This window comes from Medicago sativa, chromosome 2, assembly GCF_051527215.1.
Source record: "Medicago sativa cultivar Bolivia chromosome 2, Bolivia_mono, whole genome shotgun sequence".
NCBI lineage: Eukaryota > Viridiplantae > Streptophyta > Magnoliopsida > Fabales > Fabaceae > Medicago > Medicago sativa.
The window spans coordinates 33,888,165-33,910,528 of NC_140750.1; the positions used below are offsets into that span (position 1 = coordinate 33,888,165).

Genomic DNA, 22,364 nt, shown 5'->3' on the forward strand with positions numbered 1-22,364 from the left:
CTTTATGCTTCATGGCCTCAAATTTATTAAATACGACTTGCTCCTTATGGAATCTCAACATTAGCTCTCCTTTCTCAATGTCAATCAAAGCACGACCAGTTGCAAGGAAAGGTCTTCCTAGAATGAGTGGCATGTCTTCATCTTCAGCCATATCTAAGATCACAAAGTCTGCTGGAAACACCAAGTCATTAACCTTGACTAGCACATCTTCAAGCACACCGAAAGGATAAGTGATTGACCGATAAGCTAAAGTAATGGTCATTCTTGTTGGTTTTGGTTCCCCACACTTAAGCTTCTTCATCATTGAAAGAGGCATCAGGTTGATACTTGCTCCCAAGTCACATAAAGCTCTACCAATGTCTACCGGTCCAATTGAACAAGGGATAGTGAAAGCACAGGATCTTTCAGCTTAGGTGGAAGCTTCTTTTGAAGAATAGCACTACAATTCTCAGAAAGTGCTATGTTCTCATCATCCTTAGGCTTCCTTCTTTTAGTTAACAAGTCTTTCATGAACTTAGCATACAACGGCATTTGATCAAGAGCTTCACCGAAAGGAATATTAACCTGAAGTTGTGAGAAAAGTTGCATGAACTTCTTGAATTGACCTTCATCTTTTTCTTTCTTCTTGGCTAAGTGAGGGTACGGAAGCTTCACATATGGTGGAACAACTTGTGGTTTATCTCCATCTTTCAAGATTTGACTCTTCGACTTCCTCAAGATTGAATCCTCATCAATTAACTTCTCACTTTTTTCTCCCTCTATTTTTTTTCCTCCTTTCATTTTCAACTACTTCATGATCACTTTCTTTACCCTCATCATTCTTTTCAACTTCACCATCTTCCTCCTCCTCAACTACTACATCATCAACCTTCTTTGGAGCTTTTGGAACTAAAGGTGTCAAAACCTTTTTGCTCCTCAATTCAACAGCATTACAAGACTCATTCTTAGGGTTGTCTTTAGTGTTACCTGAGAATCCGCCTTTGTTTTGTTCAGCCAATTGCTTAGCTAATTGCCCCAGTTGAGTTTCAAGCATCTTCCTAGAAGCTTCATTGTTCTTTCTTTCAGCTTCTTGACTTTTCTTCATCTCTTCAAAGTTGCCTTGAGTCATCTTCATAAAGTTCATCATAGTTTCCTCAAGAGCTAATGGCTTTCTTTGTTGTTGTTGTGGAGGAGCAAGCATCTGAGAGTTCAAAGCGTTGTTATTTGAGTAACTGAGATTTGGATGCTTGTTGATACCTGAATTGTAGTATTGGTTTTGCCTTTGATAGCCTCCCATGAAGTTAGCTTCTTCACTTGATCCTTCTGGGACACATTCACCATTGGGATGTTCTTCACCACATAGATCACATTTGATTGCAGCCACTTGTTGTTGCTTGTGAGCCAAAGTAAAGCTTTGAAACTCCTTAGTTAGAGGCTCGATTTGTTTGTTCATGGCTGCTTGGTTAGCAAGGATAGCAGTTTGTTCACTCACCCCAAACACTCCTCTTTCTTTCTTCTTAGCTTCAGCACGATACTCATTTCCAGCCATGTTTTTGATTAAAGCTTGGACTTCATGATCAGTTTTGCTCTTGAGACTACCTCCCGCGGACGCATCTAAGAACATTCTAGTGTTTGGTGTTACCCCCTCAGTGAAGATTTGGAGGTATTGTTTCTCGGTGAACTCATGATTAGGGCATCTCTTAAGAAGCAAGTTGAATCGCTCCCAAGCATCATATAATGACTCACCTTCTCCTTGCTTGAAGTTAGAGATCTCCATCTTCTTTTCCCAATATTTAGACATAGGGAAATATTTCTCTAAGAATTTCAGCTCTAACTCTTCCCATGTTTGAACAATCCTGTTTGGTATTGTTAGCAACCAATCTTTTGCTCTTCCCGTCAAGGTGAAAGGAAATAGCCTTAGTTTCTTTTGTGCTTCAGTCACGGTGGCTGGTTGCACACAAAATTCACAAGTTTCAGCAAAGCGGCTCAAGTGTTCATGAGGACTCATAGCTTCAGTCCCATCGAATTGCTTGTCCCTCAAACCGTTGAGGACAGTTGTCTTGATGTCAAAAGCAACGGGGTTAGCTGGTTGAAAAGTGTGGGTCAGTTGACCGCGATGAGTTGCTAACCCACAGTCTCCTAGCTTTGTTCTTGGTGCAGGTTCTCCCATGGTTTCAGATTCAGTTGAGAGTGGCTCCGGTATTTGTTCTCGAACACCCGGTGGAACGGAATGAGCTAACCTTTGCAACCGGACAGCTTTCCGGAGTGCTCTAGCAGTCCTTTCAATTTCTGGATTATATTCGAGATCGTCGGCGCTCACTTTACCTCGCATAAACAGCAAAATACCTTAGTAGCACTGCACAACGCAAAGTAATCAAATGAATACTAAAACAGAAAAATAAAAAAAACAGAAAATTAAATTGCAGAAATCCTAAATTATAACGTAATTGCCTTGTTGAAATTAATCAACAGTCCCCGGCAACGGCGCCAAAAACTTGATAGACGTTTGGCAAGTGCACCAAATACTATCGAAGTAGTAAAAATATCGATTCAACGAGGACTGTTTTTAACTTCAATAATTCAATCGCGTTATAAAAATAGGATGTATAAAAGTTTATTTTAGTTTGCCACTAGGCAGTAGATTTGGTTTGATTTTATGAAATCAAATAAAAGAATTAGATTTGATTAAGAAAATATGAGAGAGATGAGATCAGGTCTTCGAATCCTCTATGTTTCCCCTAATTGGTTACTGCACCTATTGTTACTAATGATTTTCTAGTTTCACGATAGTTAACAAATTAGCCCTAATCAATCCCTTGAGTTAGGACCCTCTTCTTAAACTACAGCCCCTAATTCCTTAGGTGGTCTAATAATCCTTGAAGGTTTTATGAACGTTAACCTAATATCACTAACAAACGATTATCCATTCCTAGACTAACCATGTTTATTAGAACAATTCAATTAGGTCTAAGTCGAAAGCTATGGTCAGTAGTCATTCGTTCTCACAAAATCATGTTTATATTTGATCAGGATATAAAAAGCATTAAGAACAATTGAATTGAATAAAGACTAGAAATTCATTAATAGACAATAGAGTTTCACAGCAACATATGATCAATTAGGGTTATATAGATTCATCTCCGACCTAATCTCTAAGAGATTTAGCTACTCATAATTGAGTTTACAAATAGCATAATCAATGAAAGAATTAAAACATACATAAACTGGGTTAGAGATGATGAAATCCTCTCCGCTGCAGCCTTCTGGATGTTAAAATCGCACTTTAGCTCTCCAAAATCGTAATCCTTATGTTTGAGAGTGAGATGAGCTTAAATAGGCAACTTCTGGATCGCCCAAAATCGCACCACGATTAGAAAATCGTACCACGATGGCTTCATTAAACCCTAATTTCTTTTAAAGCCCTTCTTGAAATCGTATCACGATTGGCTGGATCGTATTACGATCCAGCTTCTTCAAAAACATGCTCTCTGACTTCAAGAAATCGCATTGCGATTAGATAATCGCAGTACAATTGGCTTCATTCCAGTTCTTCCAAATTTGCTGCTTTTAACTGCTCCTAGACACTTAATGTTGCTTAGAACTCTATCAAAATGTCAAAATAAGTCCTAAAAATTACGTAATGACAGCATGTCATCAATTACATAAAATTATAATTATCGATTATAATTAAATTAAAATAATACAATTAACAATTTATTTTTTTAGTTTTTTATGGAAAAACAAAATTTTGTAAAATAATTTATTTTTATTTTCTTAACATAAAAATGCAATACAACAAACTAAGCACGTGACACACAAATAGCTTAAAATGCAAGACAACAAACAAGCACACAACACACAACTAATTTATTTAGTCCGATACAAATCATCTTCAATCAGGAAACATTCCAAACTTTGTCCATATGTGCTTCACTAGATCTGCTTGCAATTCGTGATGAACATTTGGATCACGCAACTCGGATCTAGCACGCACGTGATTTGGAAAGGTACCTCGGTCGAGTATGGTTGTGGTGTACTAGATCCACGTCCCTCAGATTGCTCAAAATCGGTCCAACGTTGAGCATATGTATCTCGTTCATCCTCAACAATCATATTATGTAATATGATGCATGACCTCATGATGATACCCAAATCGGCCATGTCCCACAAGCGAGCTGGTTCACGAATGATTTTAAATTGAGCTTGAAGCACTCCAAAAGCACGTTCGATGTCCTTCCGACAGCTCTCCTATTGTTTTGCAAATAACTTATTGGGTTCACTTTGAGGAAGTCTAATCAATTTGACGAAAGTTGGATAAGAAGGGTAGATACCATCAGCTAGATAGTATGCCATATTATAGGGACGTTGATTCACAAAGAAATTCACCCTTGGAGCCTTTCCCTGTTCCACATCATCAAACACCGGTGACCGGTCTAGAACGTTGATATCGTTCAACGTTCCTGGACATCCAAAAAAGGCATGCCAGATCCATAGATCATGAGATGCAATTGCTTCAAGAATAACTGTGGTAGTTCTCTTATCCCCCTAGTAAATTGACCTTCCCATGCTTTAGGACAATTTTTCCACTCCCAGTGCATGCAGTCAAAACTCCCGATCATCCCTGGGAACCCCCGCATTTCAATAACATGTAGTATTCTTTGAAGGTCATCTTGGGTTGGTGCTCTCAGGTACACTTGTTCATACAATCATATGATTCCTTCACATAATCTATGTAAGCACTCCAATGTTGTAGTACCTCCCATTTTGATGTATTCATCGACCGCATCTGCTGCCACACCATATGCTAACATTCGCATTGTTGTGGTACATTTTGCTAAGGGTGATATACCTTCTTTGTTGGCGGCATCAACTCGCTAGGTGAAGTAGTTATCACTACTTGAAAGGTCTCCAACGATTCAAAGGAAAACGTGTTTTTGCATCCGGAACCGACGACGAAACATTGCATCGCCATATGTAAGCTCATTGGCAAAGTAGTCGTCAATGAGTCTTTGGTTTGCCGCTGAATGATCTTTATTTAAATATTTTCTACTACGAGATCCACTACCTTCCTCTATTTGTTTTCGACGCTGAATAAATCGGTTGACGATATAAGTGTCTTCAACATCACGTTTTTTGAAGTAGGCTTCCATATCAAAAGGATCCATTGATAGTTTTTGGTGATATTGGAAGTAGATATGAATGAAATTTGTGATATTGGAAGTAGATCTGAGTGCAATTTGTGATATTGGTAGTAGGTATGAATGAGATTTGTGATATTAGAAGTAGATATGAGTCCCTATATATAAGTACATTGTGTGGTGGACAGTGAGGATAATTAAAGTCACGTATAATTATTAATGGGCAAATAGTGTGTGGTGGACAGTGGGGATAATTAGTAATGGGCACACGGTGAGGAAGACCTTCAAATAGTATGTGAAATTAAAGTCACGTATAATTGGTAAAGCAAATAGTAGGTGAAATAATGGGCACACAGTGGACATAATTATTAAAGCAAATAGTTTGTGAAATAAGTCACGGGGGACTAGACAACACTAGGGACTATCACTGAGGACTAGACAACACTGACAATTATTAAAGTAAACACTGGGGACTAGAAAACACTGACAATTTTGACCGAATACAAACAAATATTACAGTGAAATTAATTTCCAAACAGCTCACGCACCAAGTTTTCCAACAAATCTTTTTTCCGGTCATCGAGATGCTCTTCGGAACTTAACTTTAGGTACAATTTCATTTTCAATATGTTGTTCTCTTGTTGCACTGCGGTGTGTACTCTTTCGTTTGTTCAATCTCCTGCACCTTGATTTCTTTGAATTGAACCCACTCCTTTTCCACCTCCTCCAAGGCAGCGTCCTTGCTTTTCTTTTTTCCTTTTTTTTTAGCTGCCTCCCTACCCATTGGACGAGCACTAGATCCTACAGAGTCCTCGTGAGATCTCTTAGATCCACTACTTCCTGAGCCAACATTTCCTCCTACTTGACTAACATAACGTGTTTGATCACGGAGAGCGCGCCATTCTTCCTTTAAAGTAAATTGAACATTCTTCCCACATGCATATAATTCCTGGGCTTTTGCCTCCACATCATCTTCCGACCAACCGCTTCCTTGCAAACGCTTAGCGGCATCATAAGCACCAACCCATTTATTTATTACTTTGTTCATATAATTAAAACGGTTTCGGCATGCAACTAGATCGCGGGGAGAATCAAATGAGCAATACTCATTACAATACTCAACAATTTTACCCCAACATGTTTCTCCTCTCTGGTTTCTCCCGACAACACTGCTTGTTTCATATTTAATCCATGCACTAATTTGCACCAAATTTTGTTGAGTGTTCCATGTTGGTTCCTTACTTTTCTTGCTCTTAGGAGTTGAATCTTCTGGAGTGACTTCATTAGCAACTGCCATGCCACCAGGAGTTATTTGTGTTGAAAATTCAGAATATTGATATGCATTACCACTGGGAAAATTTTCATTCTCCATTGGCATATAACCATTAAACGAGGGTGTTTGAGATGGATATCTCATCATAGATCCATAATATCCATGAAAATTTGGAACAGAGGATGACTGGTTGAAATTTGGTGTAAAACCAAAATTACGTACATTTTGAGGTATGTTTTGAGGACGTTGGTTGATAAATTGATTTGGATTTGGATAATTGTTGGGATTTTCGTAGTTAAATGGGAAATTAGAATAATTTTGGTTGTTGAAAGGGTTATTATTGGGATCCATTTCACTAAAAAGAAGATTAAAACTTCACTTAGTTTGCTAATAGAAAGATAATAATAAGATGAAGATAGTGAAAAACTTGGTTTTTTTTCTGTGTCCAAATCAAATAAACCAAGTGTCTATTTATAGAGAAAAAAAAATCATGAATTTTGGTATTTTTTTTTTAAAATTAATTTACAACGAAATAGTTGATTTAAATAATTAAAATGATAAGAATCAGAAGGACCAATCAGAACGAGACACATATGCAAGCTTATCCAAAAAGCAAATCCTCTCTCATCCGGTCTGCAGCTCACACGCTGCTGTCTGCGCGTGCGCTGCACGCGCCTGTTCGGTCGAATGAAACGTCGCCACGTGGCATCGGATGGCAGATTCAATTGTGTTGAACGGCTTCATCATCTCTCTCCTCCAACACTACATTCAACATGCATTCAACAAACCATTGGACTGCTTTTACTTGTTGAATGTCAGATTATACAAACCGTTGCAAATGGTCTAAAATGAATTCTTTCTTCCCTCAAATGGATGCTTGGGACCAAATCAGTAATTTCAGATTTTAGAGTGATGAAAACTATAAAATATTTTACAGGAATCTTAATTAAAAGTTTCCGTTGTATAGTTACCATATCCTGCATTTTCTACTGGTTCAGTGATTTTTTGTTGTTGTTGTTGTGATATTTGAGCAAAACAAGATTTAATTTTAAGAATGTGAACTGGCACAGGTAAGCAATGTTGTTGTCGGTGTTACAACAGAGGAGAAATGATTGCTGATGCTTTAAAATGTTGTTGGTTTATGTGATGTTGAGGCCTGCAATGATTGAATTGAAGTCTAGACTCTTCTCCGTTCAAGGTTTAGATTGATTTCGTGTATTTATATGCATTATACAAGGTTTGAAATGTGAGAATGTGCACAAAGCTTTCAATTTTGTGACTTGCTACTTTTTTGCTTCATTTTGCATCTACATCCAAATTCAGGGCCGTTCCTACGAATATGGAGGCTCGGTGCTGGAATTGAAATGAGACCCATAATAAAATAAAGATGTATTTTTTTTAAAAGAACAATGTCAGTGTTGTTTTGGAAAGGGGAAAACGTTAATCTTTATTTGAACTTGTCAGCCTCATAAAATTAAACCATAAATCAGCCAATTTAGCAATTTGAAAAACTCATAAAATTAATCTCTATTTGAAGAACTCATAAAATTAATTTCTATCAATCTCTATTCCAGCATTTAGCAATTTTAACGTTCAACAAAAATCAGCCAATTCCATGAAAGGAAGTAAAAGAAAAACGAAACACTGATGGTGAGAGGAATGGAACGCGCGTTGGTATGTATTAGAGAAAGAGTATTTTTTTTTTTAGTGGGGGGTACTGGGCTATAAATTTTTTTTGGAGGCCCATACCCCGGGGAGGCTCGGTGCTATAGCGCTGCTTGCACCCCTAGGGTCCGGCCCTGTCCAAATTGATAGGTTCATTTTGATTTTGTCTAGAATTACAAGTCCTGGATGTGATTTTGATGTTTATGTTTTGGTGACTTGGTAAGCATGATCAGTGGATCAATGAGGTGTTCAAATTGCATTTTTACGTAGAAAAGTTGATTTTAAACAATTACAGATATTCAATTGGTGCAATTATACATTATCAATCTTGTCCTTTTTTTAATTACCAAAATAAATCGTCCTTTTTGCAATATAGCGTGTGTTTGTTTCCGCGTCAACCACCTTCCTAGACACAAGTTCTATTGGAGCAAGAATTGCTAGGTTTTCATTTTTGCCGGAATATGGCCACTAGACGCACAACTGCGGTAAAGAAGCTGAATCAAACTTATCTAATCGAGCTAAAAAGAGCATGTTGTTGGGTGCTTAGCTCAAAATGCTATTGGTGATCAATTATATTGTCTCATTTCCTTACAAATTGTTTGCATATATGAACTCACTTTGTTTTTATTCCTTCCTTGTGCAATGTGTGATTGTACAAACAAACCTTAGGCTCATGGAGGGAAGTAGTCCCCCACTATTACATTTAGTCACTTTTTTCCTTTATAAACACGAATATACGATTACTTTCTTTATAAAAAAATAAAAAATATTTGGTCTTCTCACCACAACATCTTTTTAAAATTACTTTATCACAATTTTATTTTTCACTTTTAGCTACCTTATATTTTACTTATTTAATTTTACAAAAAAAAAAAAAAAAAAAGTACCCTTCAAAGCTCTAAATCAAATTATACAGAAAATAAATGTATTTTAAATTCTACAAGATTAATAAGTTGGATCCAATATGATTAATAAATGTTATTTTATCCATTTTGCCGATTGCACTTAATGTGATAACATTTGGTTGTTATTGTTATTGTAATTTTTATAAATCGAAACTCTATTTTGTTAAACGTAAATTTAAATTTTATGAAACAAAATACTATTTTCGTACTTTCAAAATTGTTTTTTTTTTTTTTTGTGTGTGTAAATTGAGTTTGAAAATTGCTTTCTTACTTCAATAACTTTCTAATAACACATGGAAAATATTAAATTGCCTCCAACGGTAGTTAACTACCTTTGCGTTCATTTTTTTTTCTTTCATTTTTTCCAATTTTCTCAATTTATTCCCAATTTTTTTCAATTGTACATTTTTCATTTTACCACATTTTTATGAAATTGCATTTTAAAGAACAAAAATTGTATCGCAACAAAACAAAAAATATTCGATTAATACATTTTTCGTCCACACAATTCATTAGAAATTTGATTAAGAAAATAAAAGAAAAAACATCTTGGATTTGGATCCAAGGTTTATTACGAAAATATTTTTGACTTTTTCCTTATTTGATTTTTTTGAGACAAAAAGATTTTTCTAAGCTAACGGTAAACTAGCGTAACGATGCGAAAAATAAAGCGAGCGTAAAGCGATAAATAAAGTGGTATAGGGCTGGTGCAAGTGTCGGTGTGTGCATTTACTACATTATTACATACCCTCCTACATATATTCTATGGCAAGAAATAAAAAATGCAAAATAAATTGCATCCATTCCCTAATTATACACACTAAACATCATGGAATTTAAATAAATTGCAAGAGGAAAAGAAAATGCATGAGATTATACTAAAATTAAAGCAAACAAAATATAACGAGATAATAAGAGACTTAAAAACATCATATACTAGAATAAATCACCAAATAGAATGCATGAAGTTAAAAGTTTTAAAGCAATGCATGGTAAAGCAAAATTAACGAGAAAAATTATGAAATAAAACATTTAAAATGCATGAGATATTCTAAAAAATATTAAAGCAAAAATAAAAAATCATGGAAATTAAAGCATTAAAATGCATGAAACATAATTAATTGAAAGAGAATTAAAAAGAAATGCATGAGTTGTTTTTGAAAGAGTTATAAAAAATAGCAAGAACAAATGCAGGAGGGGGGTGCAGTAAGCATGTAGGGGTGTGCAGCAAGTAAAAGTATACAATTGGGCTTAACAAAATAGGCTGGTTCGGGTTCATTTTTATGAAGATGCAAAAAATCATTTTAAAAAATACACAATTTTATTTAGTTTAAATTTCATCTACATTACATTACATTCTCATAAATATATGTGGTATCATCATGATGTTGGATTTAAATTAAATTGTTGAAAGTTGGCTCAAAATGTTGGGATTGAAGTGTCATATACTTTGGCTAGGAATTTGCAACCTTCTTTGAAAAGTCAAAGGAATGAAGAGAACACAATACATGTATTCTATCAAATCAAGTATATAAATTCTCACAATGAATTCCCTCATATAAGATGAGTAGTAACAAAAAGGAATGTATTCCAATATATTCTTTTGAACTTAATCTTACCAACTGACAATTTACAAGTGACAGAGGAGCAAGATCAAGCACAAAACAACATCTTAGAGGTATATTCCCTTTCGTTACACTCATCTTATACAATGGAATTCGGTGTGAAAACCTATAAAGTTGATTTGATAGAATGTATGTTGTGTTCTCTTCATTCTTTTGACTTTTCAAAGAATCTGCAAATCTTTATTCTAAGTATATGACACTTTAATACCAACATCTTCAGCAAACTAACAAGAATTAAATTTAAATTCCAACAAAATAAATAATGGTGCTACCTAAACATAATTTTCTGAAAGAATCAAACTTTTGAGAAGACCTTCAGTCGATCTCAGCAACGTAGCTTCAAACTCAATTATTGGGAACATTAATGTCTAGAGAACATGTCCTCGCGCATTCATCGTCCGTCAACATTATCTTTTGGCCCTGCAAATATCCAATACGTGCATACTGAAGGTCATCCACCCTCCTTGTGTCTCCGGGGTTGAGTTCTTGATTGATTTCGTTCAATTGATCCTTCAGATCCTTTAGCGTGATATCGACCCAGACGTTGAACGAAAGACAGGTTCCACCGTTAAACCGTACTTGAGCTTTGAACAAATGACGGTCCATTGTTTCAAATCTACACAATAAAACATTAAACAATCAATGAAAAATTCATTCAAACATTTCATCGAACACTTTGAGTGCAAATTATACATAAACCCTAAAAAAAACCAAATAAACCCTAATTTTTTTTTAAAAACTCGAAATAAATAAATAAGTTTAAGCAATATTAGTCCATTATAACAAGTATTCATAATACTTGTTAATAGCATTTTAGATCTACAACATAACTCTATTAAAAAAAATCAAATTTTAAAAATAAAACTACAACTAAAATTATAAACATATAAACATATATACAGACTAAAATGTATGATAATAGCCTAAGTGATTATTTACTTGTGATTTAGTGGCGAAAAAATTGGATGGTTTAGTAGAGTTTTTTTAGAGAGAGTGTGTGTGATAATTGAAATTTTTAGAGAGAAAGTGTGATGAGAGAGTGGCTGGAAGCTTGCTTCTGAGATGGATATGTAACAGACGCAGCGGTAGTTAACTACCACTAGGGGTAAATTCGTAACTTCCATGTGTTATTAGGAAGTTATTGAAGTCAGAAAAGCAATTTTCATTGAGTTTTACTTAATGTTCTGGACCTGTCAGAGACCTAGGCCCACTGAGACCAATCCAAACGAATTGTAACATCTTTTTACCCACGTTTCCGCAAATCTCTCCCCAGCAGTTACACTTTCCACGATTTCGTAACCATCGGGCGCACGTGTGCCATTACAACGGCTCTGCATTCACCCACCTCTATATAAAGGGGGCTCCTCGCAGTCCCCAAGGTAGCATCTCTCTCACTTTTAAACCACCATTTCTGACCTATATTTGACTTGAGCGTTGGAGTGTCTGCAACCACACACCCCCCGCCATTCCAGTATTCAATTGACGCATTTCCCCCACATTCAACCACCGCAATAAAGAAGCACCGGCAGTCACCTTCTGATCAGGTACGATTACTTAATATTATAATTAACTCTTTTATAATTAACAAAATGTATTAAAAAAAATAAAAATAACTTTTTTGTTTCTTAAAATTTGAATTTCAACAAAATAACGGAAATTAAAGTGGATAAACAATATTTTATAAATTAAATAAATTGTTTTAAAAAAAAATTGAAGATACAATTTTGTACCTTACAATTTTCTATAAGCCAATTTTTTTTTTTGAAAGATCTATAAGCCCAATCTTGTGTATGACAAAAAATAAGAATTTTGTTCTTTACCCAACACGTTTTGCTCATTCTCAACTGAAATTCCAATATTACCCCTGTGTGAGTTAACTCACGTTAGTGTTAAATCTGCATAACTTAGGTTACGTTGTGTTAGTTAACTCATGATGCGTGCTGTTTTAAAGGCAGGCATAATCTCATTTTCTCATTTTCCATCTAAAATCCTAAAATCTTTCTCATATCTCTCTCAAATCACCCAAATCCGAAATTCCTTCAACTTCAAACCAAACAACACTCTAATAACAAATAAGTTTTCATTATCAAACACCATTAACCTTTTTATGTTGAGATGTTAGATTTTTTCTCTTAAATTAGATTTTTTTAGGTTTAGGGTTTTGTTTAAATTTTGATTTTTTTGCAAGAAATGATACAATGTTACATGTACTGGACTTATATTACTTAATTGCTATGATGTTTGCATGTTTATGTTGTAGTTATGAGTTTTAGGGTTTATGTATAATTTGCACTCAAAGTGTTTGATGAAATGTTTGAATGAGTTTTTCATTGATTGTTTAATTTTTTATGGTGTAGGTTTGAAACAATGACCGATTTGTTTAGTGTTTGCATACACTTCAACGGTGGAAATCCTTAGATGTTCAAGATTCGGTACATTAATGTCACGTTAAAAGGTCTCAAGGATCAACTGGATGAAATCAACCAAGGACTCAACCCCGGAGACACAGGGAGGGTGGAATACGTTTGGTATAAACGTCCAACGTGGGACGACGATAGAACAACGTTCAGTCGGCTAGAAATAAAGAACAACGACGACGTGAGGAGCATGTTCTCAATTTTTTGGCAGCACAACATGTTCCCGTGGATCGATATGTTTGTCACCCTGTTGAGATCGCCTGAAGATATTCTCAATAGTTTGATTCCACCTGAAAATTATGATTAGGTAGCATCATTAATATGTAGTGTCTTTATTTTGTTGGAATTTAAGTTTAATTCTTGTTAGTTTGTTGAAGATGTTGGTATTTAAGTGTCTTATACTTAGGGTAAAAGTTTGCAAATCTGTTTGAAAACTAAAAAGATGAAGAGAACACAACATGTATTCCGTAAAATCAGCTATATAGGTTTCCACATCGAATTCCTTTGTATAGGATGAGTGTCACGGATGGGAATGCACCTCTAAGGGGTTCTTTTGAATTGGAGCGTTTATGTAATATTTTTGCATCAAACAAGATAAGTATTTTGTATCGTCTCCACAGGGACTAGCTCGATATCAAGGACAATTCAACATCAAATATCATTCTAAGTATTAAGAGTACTTGTTTGTTTCAATTGTGACTAGATTAACTAAATTTCAAAAGTAAAGCTTGAGATTAATAAGGCGTGAAACTTGTTAGGTTTAGAGTTCCTTAACCAAGCGTCACACAAAACCTAATGATCAATACGGATTCTAGCTTTATAACCAAAATTATCACAATCATTTCTACAATATCCTTCGTTTCCAAAGCGATATCGTTATTTCTAAAGTATCGTTTAAACATTCGTATCCAAACATTTAAAAGATAACAAAGTCGATCGGATAACTTAATCGACCGTGTCCAACCGACTAAATGTCCAAAAGCATTAAACTCTTGATTAAAGGTGATTATCAAAGGTTACCAAAGATGTCAAGTAAGTTAACCTAAGATAGATTGTTACTCTAGGTCTAGATTCAAGAGTTCGTGTCCAAATCATCTTGAATCTCATTGAAAGCATTAAGAGCAAGAATAACAACAATATTGAATATAAAATTGCTAGAACCAAATATTTAGAGATCAAAAGATTACATGTTAGCAAAGATCAAGTACCTCTTATCCAAACAAAGGATATTTAGCTACTCATTGCCATGGAAGCCTTGCAAGGATGGATTAAAGAGGAAGGTTCATTACACTTTGTGATGCCTCAACAAAGGAAGAAAGAATCCACCTTCTACCACTCTTACTCTATATACTCTTGCCCTATTTCTCCCTCTAAGAATGCTATAAGTAAAAACTATAAAAAACTAAGAGAGAAAACTAAAACTAAGATGAGATATGACAAGTTATATGATCCTCCTTTCCAAGAATAGCAAGTGGCTATTTATAGAATTATGTTCTGCTTGAGCTCGCAGCTGCGAGCACACCTACTCGCAATTGCGAGTTGCTTCTTCTGGACCAATGAACTTCTGCCACGTCATATCTGAGGAGCTTAGGCCGCCCTAACTCGCAACTGCGAGTAAAACAACTCGCAACTGGCACTCGCCATTGCGAGTTGAGTGCGAGCACACACTGCCTCCTGGTTCAGCTTCTGCCATTTTGCACTTTTTCATGATTTTTGGTATTTTCTCAGTGTCTTGGGGTTAATTCCTGCATAAAAGGATAGGTTAAGATATATAAAGCGTAATAAGGCATTTAACGCTTATTTCTCAGCTTTTCCTTCAATAACTTGCAAAACAAGTAACAATTTGTTTGTCCCCAACTTAACTCTTTGTCCCCAACTTAACAATTTGTTTGTCCCCAACTACAACATGAAATTAACACTTCTTGGCACTTATCAAACTCTCCCCAACTTAACTCTTTGTTTGTCCTCAAACAAAAGATTGAAAATCAAACAAATTACTATGACAAGACACAAGTACAAAAGGCTTCGAAAACTTTTTCAGATGAGTGATTTAAAAGTGAATGCGCGGGCAATTCTAAGTTTCCAACTAATCTAAAATTCTACTACCAACATGAGATGAGTCCTAAGTACAAAGTTCATGTCAAATATTTCAAAACAATAATATATTTACTTACGAACCAGACCTAACACACTTCTTTGAAAGTAGATAAACAATTGAAATCATATGAATGAGGGTTATGAACACACATCCGGAAATCAAGTTAACATTCCAATCAAGTTATGTGTCCATCCAAATATCGTTTCAAAAGGCACAAAAAACATGGATCAAAAGGTCTTCGAGGGTTATAACTTGGCTTGGTTACAAAAGAAATGTCATATGTGGGGCAATTGAAATCAAAAAGCCTAGCAAAGAGGAATATTCCTTGTATCAACCATTAAAATCCACAACCTTCCCTACCAAACATTACAAACCTTTGGTGTTACACATGATACACTTTGATCTCGACAACTTATTCTATTTTTGGATTTTTCTTTCTTTTCTCTTTTTCTTTTTCTTTTCATGTACACATTGTTTTCTTTTCTTTTTCTTTTTGTATTTACAACACCATGTTGTCTTGATCAAAATAAAATTACACCATTGTACTTGACAAAAGATTTACATCTACCTTCTCTCCCCAACTTGAATCAAATCATACCCTATTTGAATGTTCCCCTACTCTAAGGCAAACGGGACAAATAAACAATGAAAGTTTAGGGTTCAACAATTAAAAATATATCAGAGTCCTAAAGTGCGTCAAAAATAAACTGGATCTTGAAAAGTTTAAAGGGCAAATTCATCAAGCATTGTGCTTATGAATTGACAGTTCATAATTGAGGAATCCGATTCATTTGGCTCAAGTGGGTTAGCAAATACTCGCTCTTCTCAAAAGGTAGGCTATTTGTGGTCAAGTATGTTTCACTCAATAACAAAAATGTGCCTTGATCATATCCATGCCTTCACACAATTTAAAACAATTATTGGATTTAACATAACACAACCGAGTTAAACAATGAATTCCGGTCTCCTTGCATATAGTACAAACAATTGAGGTTTCCTCACTTTTAGGCTAGAACTAAGTGGTTCACAAACAACTATATTATTGCGGAGATCTAAATGAAATAAAACTGGAAACCTAGAAATTTGTACCAAGTACTCGCTTCATATTCGAGCAAAAACCTAGAAAAACTGGAAACTTGTACCTTGGCGTTGCGTTTTAATCACATCTATTTATCAATATCAATCATCTGAGATTTGAAAATTAAGCAAGAATGATACAAAAGAAACTTCCACAACTTTCAAATTAAAACAAAATGAAGTACTTAATTAACCCAAAAGTGCTAACTCATTCTTTTAACTAACAATAAAACATTAAATAATACTAATATAAATACGAACATCACGGTACTAATTAAAAACAATTGTCACCATACAACAATATCCAAAATGATAAAACAAAGTACTAATTAAAAGAACAAAGTATGAGTCCATGTGCTAAAATGAAACAAACAACAGAAGCAAAATATTTTTCACAAAGTAACAAAAGAGAAAGCAAATAAAAGATAAATGAGAAGGTAAAAATTGACTGAAAGCTTGATAATATATCAATATAAAGAATGAGCTTTCAAGACTTTTCTTCCTTCTCAACCCTGCATGTCATCATCTGATCCCTGGTGAGATGAAGTAGCACTATGCACGTGCTCTGGATCATCTTGCTCATTATCATCACCACCTACATCTTCCTCCATGTTTGCATCCTCATAACCTGCAAAGTCTCCACCCCCTCCATAGGGACCTGGCATGTCCTCAGTCCAGTTGACATAACTCTGAAAAGCGGGAGGGGTCATAAACTGGTTCATGATCTCTTGAGGGTACCCGGACTGTTGCTGCATCATATACTGTGACTGCTGGAAGTACATATTTGCACGGTTTGTGGCTGCCAGCATGTTCCAAGTGTGCATGTTACTCTGATGTTGCCACTGAGCATAGCTTGCAAAGTCAAAAGCTGCAGTGGGTTGCTCGGATTGTGAGGGAGGTGCCCGAGAAGATGAAGCTTTCTTGCTTTTACCTTAACCCTTATTTTTGTCACTCCAAATCCAGCGGGTAATGAAATCATCATTAATAGGGTTCTTGATGTAGTCATGGACATCACTTGGCATCCTCATAGTGGTGTCTTTAATCAGCCCCATGATTAATCCGGGAAAGGAGAGGCGGGTTTTTGGTTCCCCGTGACCTTGAAGTGCAACCAACTTTAGTTGCCAAGCAATTGTTCGGGCAATGTCCACCTTAATCCCTTTGAGAATGTAATAAATAAGGGGACATACATCAACAGTGCAATCAGCCATATGGTTGTTGGGCTTGACATTGTGGAGGATGAACCTCATGATGAGTTTGGCCGGTTTTTTCATGAGTTTGTATTGGGCCATATGTTCTCTCCCCGCATCACTTAGGTCATAGTTTTCCCCCTCTAGCATAATGAACCTTTTTATCTCTTCATGGGTGTCATCATCTAAAAAGTGACCCAAGTTCTGTTTGTTATGAAAGTCATCTATCCCATCCTCAGCCTCAACATCAAGATCGAAAGGGTTTCCTAAGAATGCGTTTATAGCATCACGATCAAACCGGATTGTCCGACCTCTCACAAAAGTTTCAAAGGTGAATGGGTCGGTTTGTGGGTTTTCTGGAAGGGCGTTAGCATAGAATTCGCGCACCAACTCAGAATTAATGTTGGTTATAGGGTTAAGGAGTCGGGTCCACCCTTGTGCAAGGAAAAGTTGGTGAAAGTCTCTATATGGTCCCTCGGGGTTGATTTGAAAGACTCTCTTAGTCCACAAGGACTGTTTGAGGAACACATTGTATCTGTTTTGATGGTACCTAGACCTAAATTTTTCCCTATCAAAGGACTGGTTTCTAGGTGGGGGTTGGGGTGCGGATGTTTCGCCTTGCTTTCGTTTACCGGTGTTAACTCTCTTTGGTGCCATACCTGCAAAACAACCAGGAAATCCACACGCAATACAATATAACAGTTAAACAACAGTGTGGAATGGAAAAATTATCAACAGCAGGTTTAAACAGTGTGATTCATAGAAACTGCTGCAGGTTCTGCTACAACTCGCAATGGCGAGCAACTTCACTCGCAGTTGCGAGTTATGATGAACACTCGCAGTTGCGAGTTATAATGAACACTCGCAGTTGCGAGTACATTCACTCGCAGTTGCGAGTTACCCAGAAATTGGCAAAACGCAACCTTTTTCAAAATTTGTTCAATGCCATGGTGTTCTAACCCTAAATCTAACAATTGCGCCCCTTGAATTGATAGAGAGATGAGCTAAATCATGGATTAGGTCAAAAACTTGAATTGATCCACAAAGAACCCTAATTTTATTTGTTCATTTTTACAAAATGGGTAATCAAAAATTGTGGATGAAAGTGAAAGGAATAAGAATCTGCATGATTTTGTCTCATCTCTCTCATGTGGGCATTATTTTTGCAGATCTTGAATCAACAGAACAATCATCTACCCTAGGGTTTTGCAAATGATCATAAAAGCTTGAATAAAAGTACAATACAAACCTGTTTGAGTAGCAATCTAAGTGCAGAGATGAAAAATGCAATGAAATCGACTTGGATTGACTTGGTTTGGACTTGTGTTGAACTCCTAGGGTTTGTGTTTCACGCTAGGCTCACCCAAAAGCTTGAGAGAAAATTTTGTGATTTGTTTGATGAGAGAGAAAGCAAAACGAAAATGAAATGATAATTGGTGGTAATGGGTGGTTAATGAGAGTTAGTGGCTTGGGAGTCTGTAACTGCCAGAACTGCAGCTACTCGCAGATGCGAGCAACTTTACTCGCAGTTGCGAGTGATTTGGTAGTCAACGCAGTCAAAGACCACTTTTCTCGCAGTTGCGAGTTGTTTTACTCGCAATTGCGAGTTAAGACATTTTAGAATTCTGCTCTCTGTTTGGCTTCTGTTTTGTATGTTTTGGCTCATGCACATGACTCTAATACCTATTATGCATTAAAAAACAATAAATAAACTTACAAAGTTGGGTTGCCTTCCAACTAGCGCTTGTTTAACGTCGTTAGCTCGACGCCTTTTCCGTTAGGGTGGCCAAAATGACACGGACAATACATCATCCTTTGTATTCTCAAAATTCTGAGGAAACATGTCAAGGAATTCAAAAGAAAAAATTTGTATTGAAAAAAAATATTATTTAAACTTTTAAGAAATTGAATGTACAAATTTTAAAACAATATTTGGTCAAAAAAATATTGTAGCCACCTCCTTTCTATAATCAAATCTCTAATGCATTACATCCACAGTCTGCACATTTCCAATTTACTCCTGCTGCTTAATCGGTCAAATAGTTTAGTGTATAACATTGTTCCTTAGTTGAGACTTGAAACCAAATCTGATTTATCCTATCATACCTTAAATTAGAGGAATTCACAATTCCCTCTATTCTCCTCCTAACCACATTGTTTTTTACACCCCCACCCCCAGCCAACACAGCCGAGCCGAACCAAAATACTAAAACAAACAGAATGTGCAAGTAAAACCAGAAATCAGAAAGGAAAGCAAAGTCAAGAAAAGACAAGGTGAAGGATTACTCACAAATATTCTGGATGTTTGAAGATTAGGTGAGCTTTTGAGCAAGCAAAGAACAACCGAAATTTCCGTCAAGTCGTTGAAGTTTAGGCGTATGGAAAGAGATGTTAGATTAATACAAGGTGTAGGAAGCTTTACTGGCACAACACCTGCAGCCAAATACTGAAGCAAAACAGAAAAGTAACTCTAAATCAGAATATAATGTTTCAAATACTTACAGATCAAGAGTTGCATACACATGATTTTGGTTCATTATTAAATTGTAGGGGGAAACATAAACAGCATTAGATGAGTCACTTATACAGTCAAATTCAACATTCATATGCTTGAGAGCAGGATACCTTTATAAAATAGGAAGTAATCAGTAGGCTCTGGATGTTGGGTAGATGATCGAAAAATTTTAGCAAGTTGCTAGAGCATCCATGTAACATACTTTGACCGGTTTCAGAGTTCAAATAGGAACGTAAATCAACAATCACCTTAGCTAATTCGGAAGTGTTGTCAAAGCTAATACCCTCAAAATTACCCCTGATGAAAACAAACTTGATATTTGGTGAATGAATATTAATTTGAGTGAATCCATCAAAATCTCCCAAAATCAATTTTTCAAGCAAAGGGGAGCCAGATATCAAGTTTTCAAAAGCATCTTGAGCCACCGTAACTTTTTCCAATTCAAGACTTTTCAAGTTCTTGAAGCCTTCAAACATCGTTGGAGGCTTAAGCGAAGAACAATACAAAGTTAAATGATGTAAACTTTGACAAGAGAATAAGCACCAAGGTATGTTATAGCGTTGCTTGAACCAAATGTCCAGCTCAAAATTTTTAATAGACCTTCTTGTTAGATGAAGAATCCACCGATCAATGTCAGCCACAGATTTCATACCAATGAGATCACAACCGGAATCAGAGATCTTGAACTTGTTGATTGGCCCAGAATGAAGTAAAAGCACTTGGTCAACAGTCCTCACAAACTTGTTCTCGATAACAAAAGGGTATTGGGAAACTGCAGCAGATACACATTCTCTATCGAACACAAGATCCGGTTGTGTGGACCATTTTTTCCTCCATTTGTTAGATAAAACACTTGTTCTCCCTGCTTCCTTGATTGACAAGCGAGAAAGAATACAATCTATTATATGATCTGGTAAGCAACTAATTCTATCTGAGTCCATGTCTGTCATTTTTAAGCTTCGACGGTTTTCTTCGCTTTAGATAGAAATATTCAAATTCAAAGAAATGGTATATGCAAGAATCAACAAACAAAATTGTTAGTGTATATTAAGTATGCATACAAGAATGTTTTGTGATATTGTCATAATTTTGGATGAGCACAGTAAAATGTTGTGTGATAACAATACAAGGGTAGGTTTCAAGCTATAAAGCACCACACAGACGCAGACACAACATTGACACCGATAATAATTTGAAAACAATGATTTAACTTAATAATGTAATAATGTGTTGGTGTCGAACACCAGGGGTGGGAATAGGCCGGGCCAAGTCGGGCTTTGCTTAAATAGGTCAGGCCTAGTTGAAAAAAACTAAGGCCTAAGCCTTGGCCTTTTACCTTTTATTTTAAGTCTGGTCTGACCTTTTCAAAAGTCTGGCCTAGCCTATTAACCTGTCTAAAAGTGTAGTTTTTGTTACAAATTTCAATTAGAGTCCATTCATCAATTTTTCTTTCTTTTCAATTTGTGCAACATACTTAATGTAGAGATAAACATTAATTACATACAAATTACACTAATAAAGCACAATCGTAAAATTTATAGATGGATAGAAACTCAAGAATAATAATGTTTGATAACACGAAGGATTTCAAACTTAATGTGATGGCCATAATTAACCATAGGCATATCAGTAACAGTCAAACACATCAAATAACCATATGGATCATAAGTGATAAAAAAAATCAGCAACTTAATGAGAATTAGAAAGAACTGTAATGTTTTTTTTGTATTACTATATAAATAATAAATATGAGAATATGTAATATACTCATATATGGGCCGGTCTGGTAGGCTTTTTTATAAGCCTAAGCCTAGCCCATTTAAATTAATAGGCTATTGAAAAAGCTCGTTTTACCTATTTATTAAACGAGTTAGGTTGGGTCGGGCGTTTAGTAGGCCATAGGACCTGACGTGCCAAGAAAAGCACATAATGTATGAAAATGAACAAAACATGAAAAATAAATAAGAAAGGAGGATGAAATCGAAAAAGTTGAAGTGGAAATCAAAGAACTAACCAAAGTGAAAATGAATTACGTAGTTGAAAGCGTCGAAGAGCATGAAAAGAGTTTTATTCGAAAAGGTTTACCACCTTCAACACCAGAAAGGTCCAGTCTCGTTTTCAATTTTTCTTTTTCATCATTTATTTATGTTTATTCTTTTTTAAATAAAAAAGGTCCAATCTCTTGTTGAAAGGGTTTACACCTTCAACACCCAAAAGGTCCAATCTCGTTTTCAAATTTTTATTTTATTTTATCATTTTGTCCTATATATTTATGTTCACTCTTTTTTAAATAAAAAAAGGTTCAATTTTTTTTTTTATCATTTTGACCTATTTATCTATGTTTATTCTATTTTAAATAAAGGTCCAATCTCATTTTTAATTTTATTTTATCATTTTGTCCTATTTATTTATGTTCATTCTTTTTTAAATAAAAAAAGTTCCAATCTCTTTTTTCAATTTTTTTATCATTTTGTCCTATTTATTT

The 22,364-nt window shown here is 35.4% G+C and overlaps 2 protein-coding genes and 1 pseudogene across 15 annotated transcripts in view; 1 reads left to right on the plus strand and 2 right to left on the minus strand.

Moving 5' to 3' along the window:
- LOC146946420 (protein LSD1-like) overlaps positions 1-7,661 on the plus strand; it is a 52,007-nt gene extending 44,346 nt beyond the window's left edge. Inside the window, exon 7 of the mRNA XM_085744513.1 lies at positions 7,461-7,661. Within this exon, the coding sequence (XP_085600639.1) occupies positions 7,461-7,502 (42 nt within the window). The 3' untranslated portion in view covers positions 7,503-7,661. The remainder of the gene's footprint in view (positions 1-7,460) is intronic.
- On the minus strand, positions 3,872-6,741 carry LOC146946422 (uncharacterized; annotated as a pseudogene).
- A 2,598-nt stretch (positions 7,662-10,259) lies between the features above and the next one.
- On the minus strand, positions 10,260-22,019 carry LOC146946423 (F-box/FBD/LRR-repeat protein At1g13570-like). 14 transcript variants are annotated; one of them, XR_015026741.1, is made up of 6 exons: positions 21,894-21,988; positions 19,990-20,854; positions 19,655-19,810; positions 19,082-19,195; positions 18,614-18,734; positions 16,401-18,023 (listed from the first exon to the last, which is right to left on the minus strand). XR_015026741.1 is itself a non-coding variant. In XM_085744507.1 (4 exons), the coding sequence occupies exons 1-4, from the start codon at positions 21,829-21,831 to the stop codon at positions 11,196-11,198; spliced, it is 1,125 nt and encodes a 374-aa protein (XP_085600633.1). In that variant the 5' UTR covers positions 21,832-21,863; the 3' UTR covers positions 10,260-11,195. The 14 variants fall into 14 exon arrangements, 8 of the variants coding, with proteins under 8 accessions (XP_085600633.1, XP_085600632.1, XP_085600629.1 ...); XR_015026738.1 differs by lacking the exon at positions 21,894-21,988 and adding an exon at positions 21,734-21,865; XR_015026742.1 differs by lacking the exons at positions 16,401-18,023; positions 18,614-18,734 and adding an exon at positions 10,260-11,201 and having other exon boundaries at positions 21,894-21,986.
- Positions 22,020-22,364: the final 345 nt, after the last annotated feature.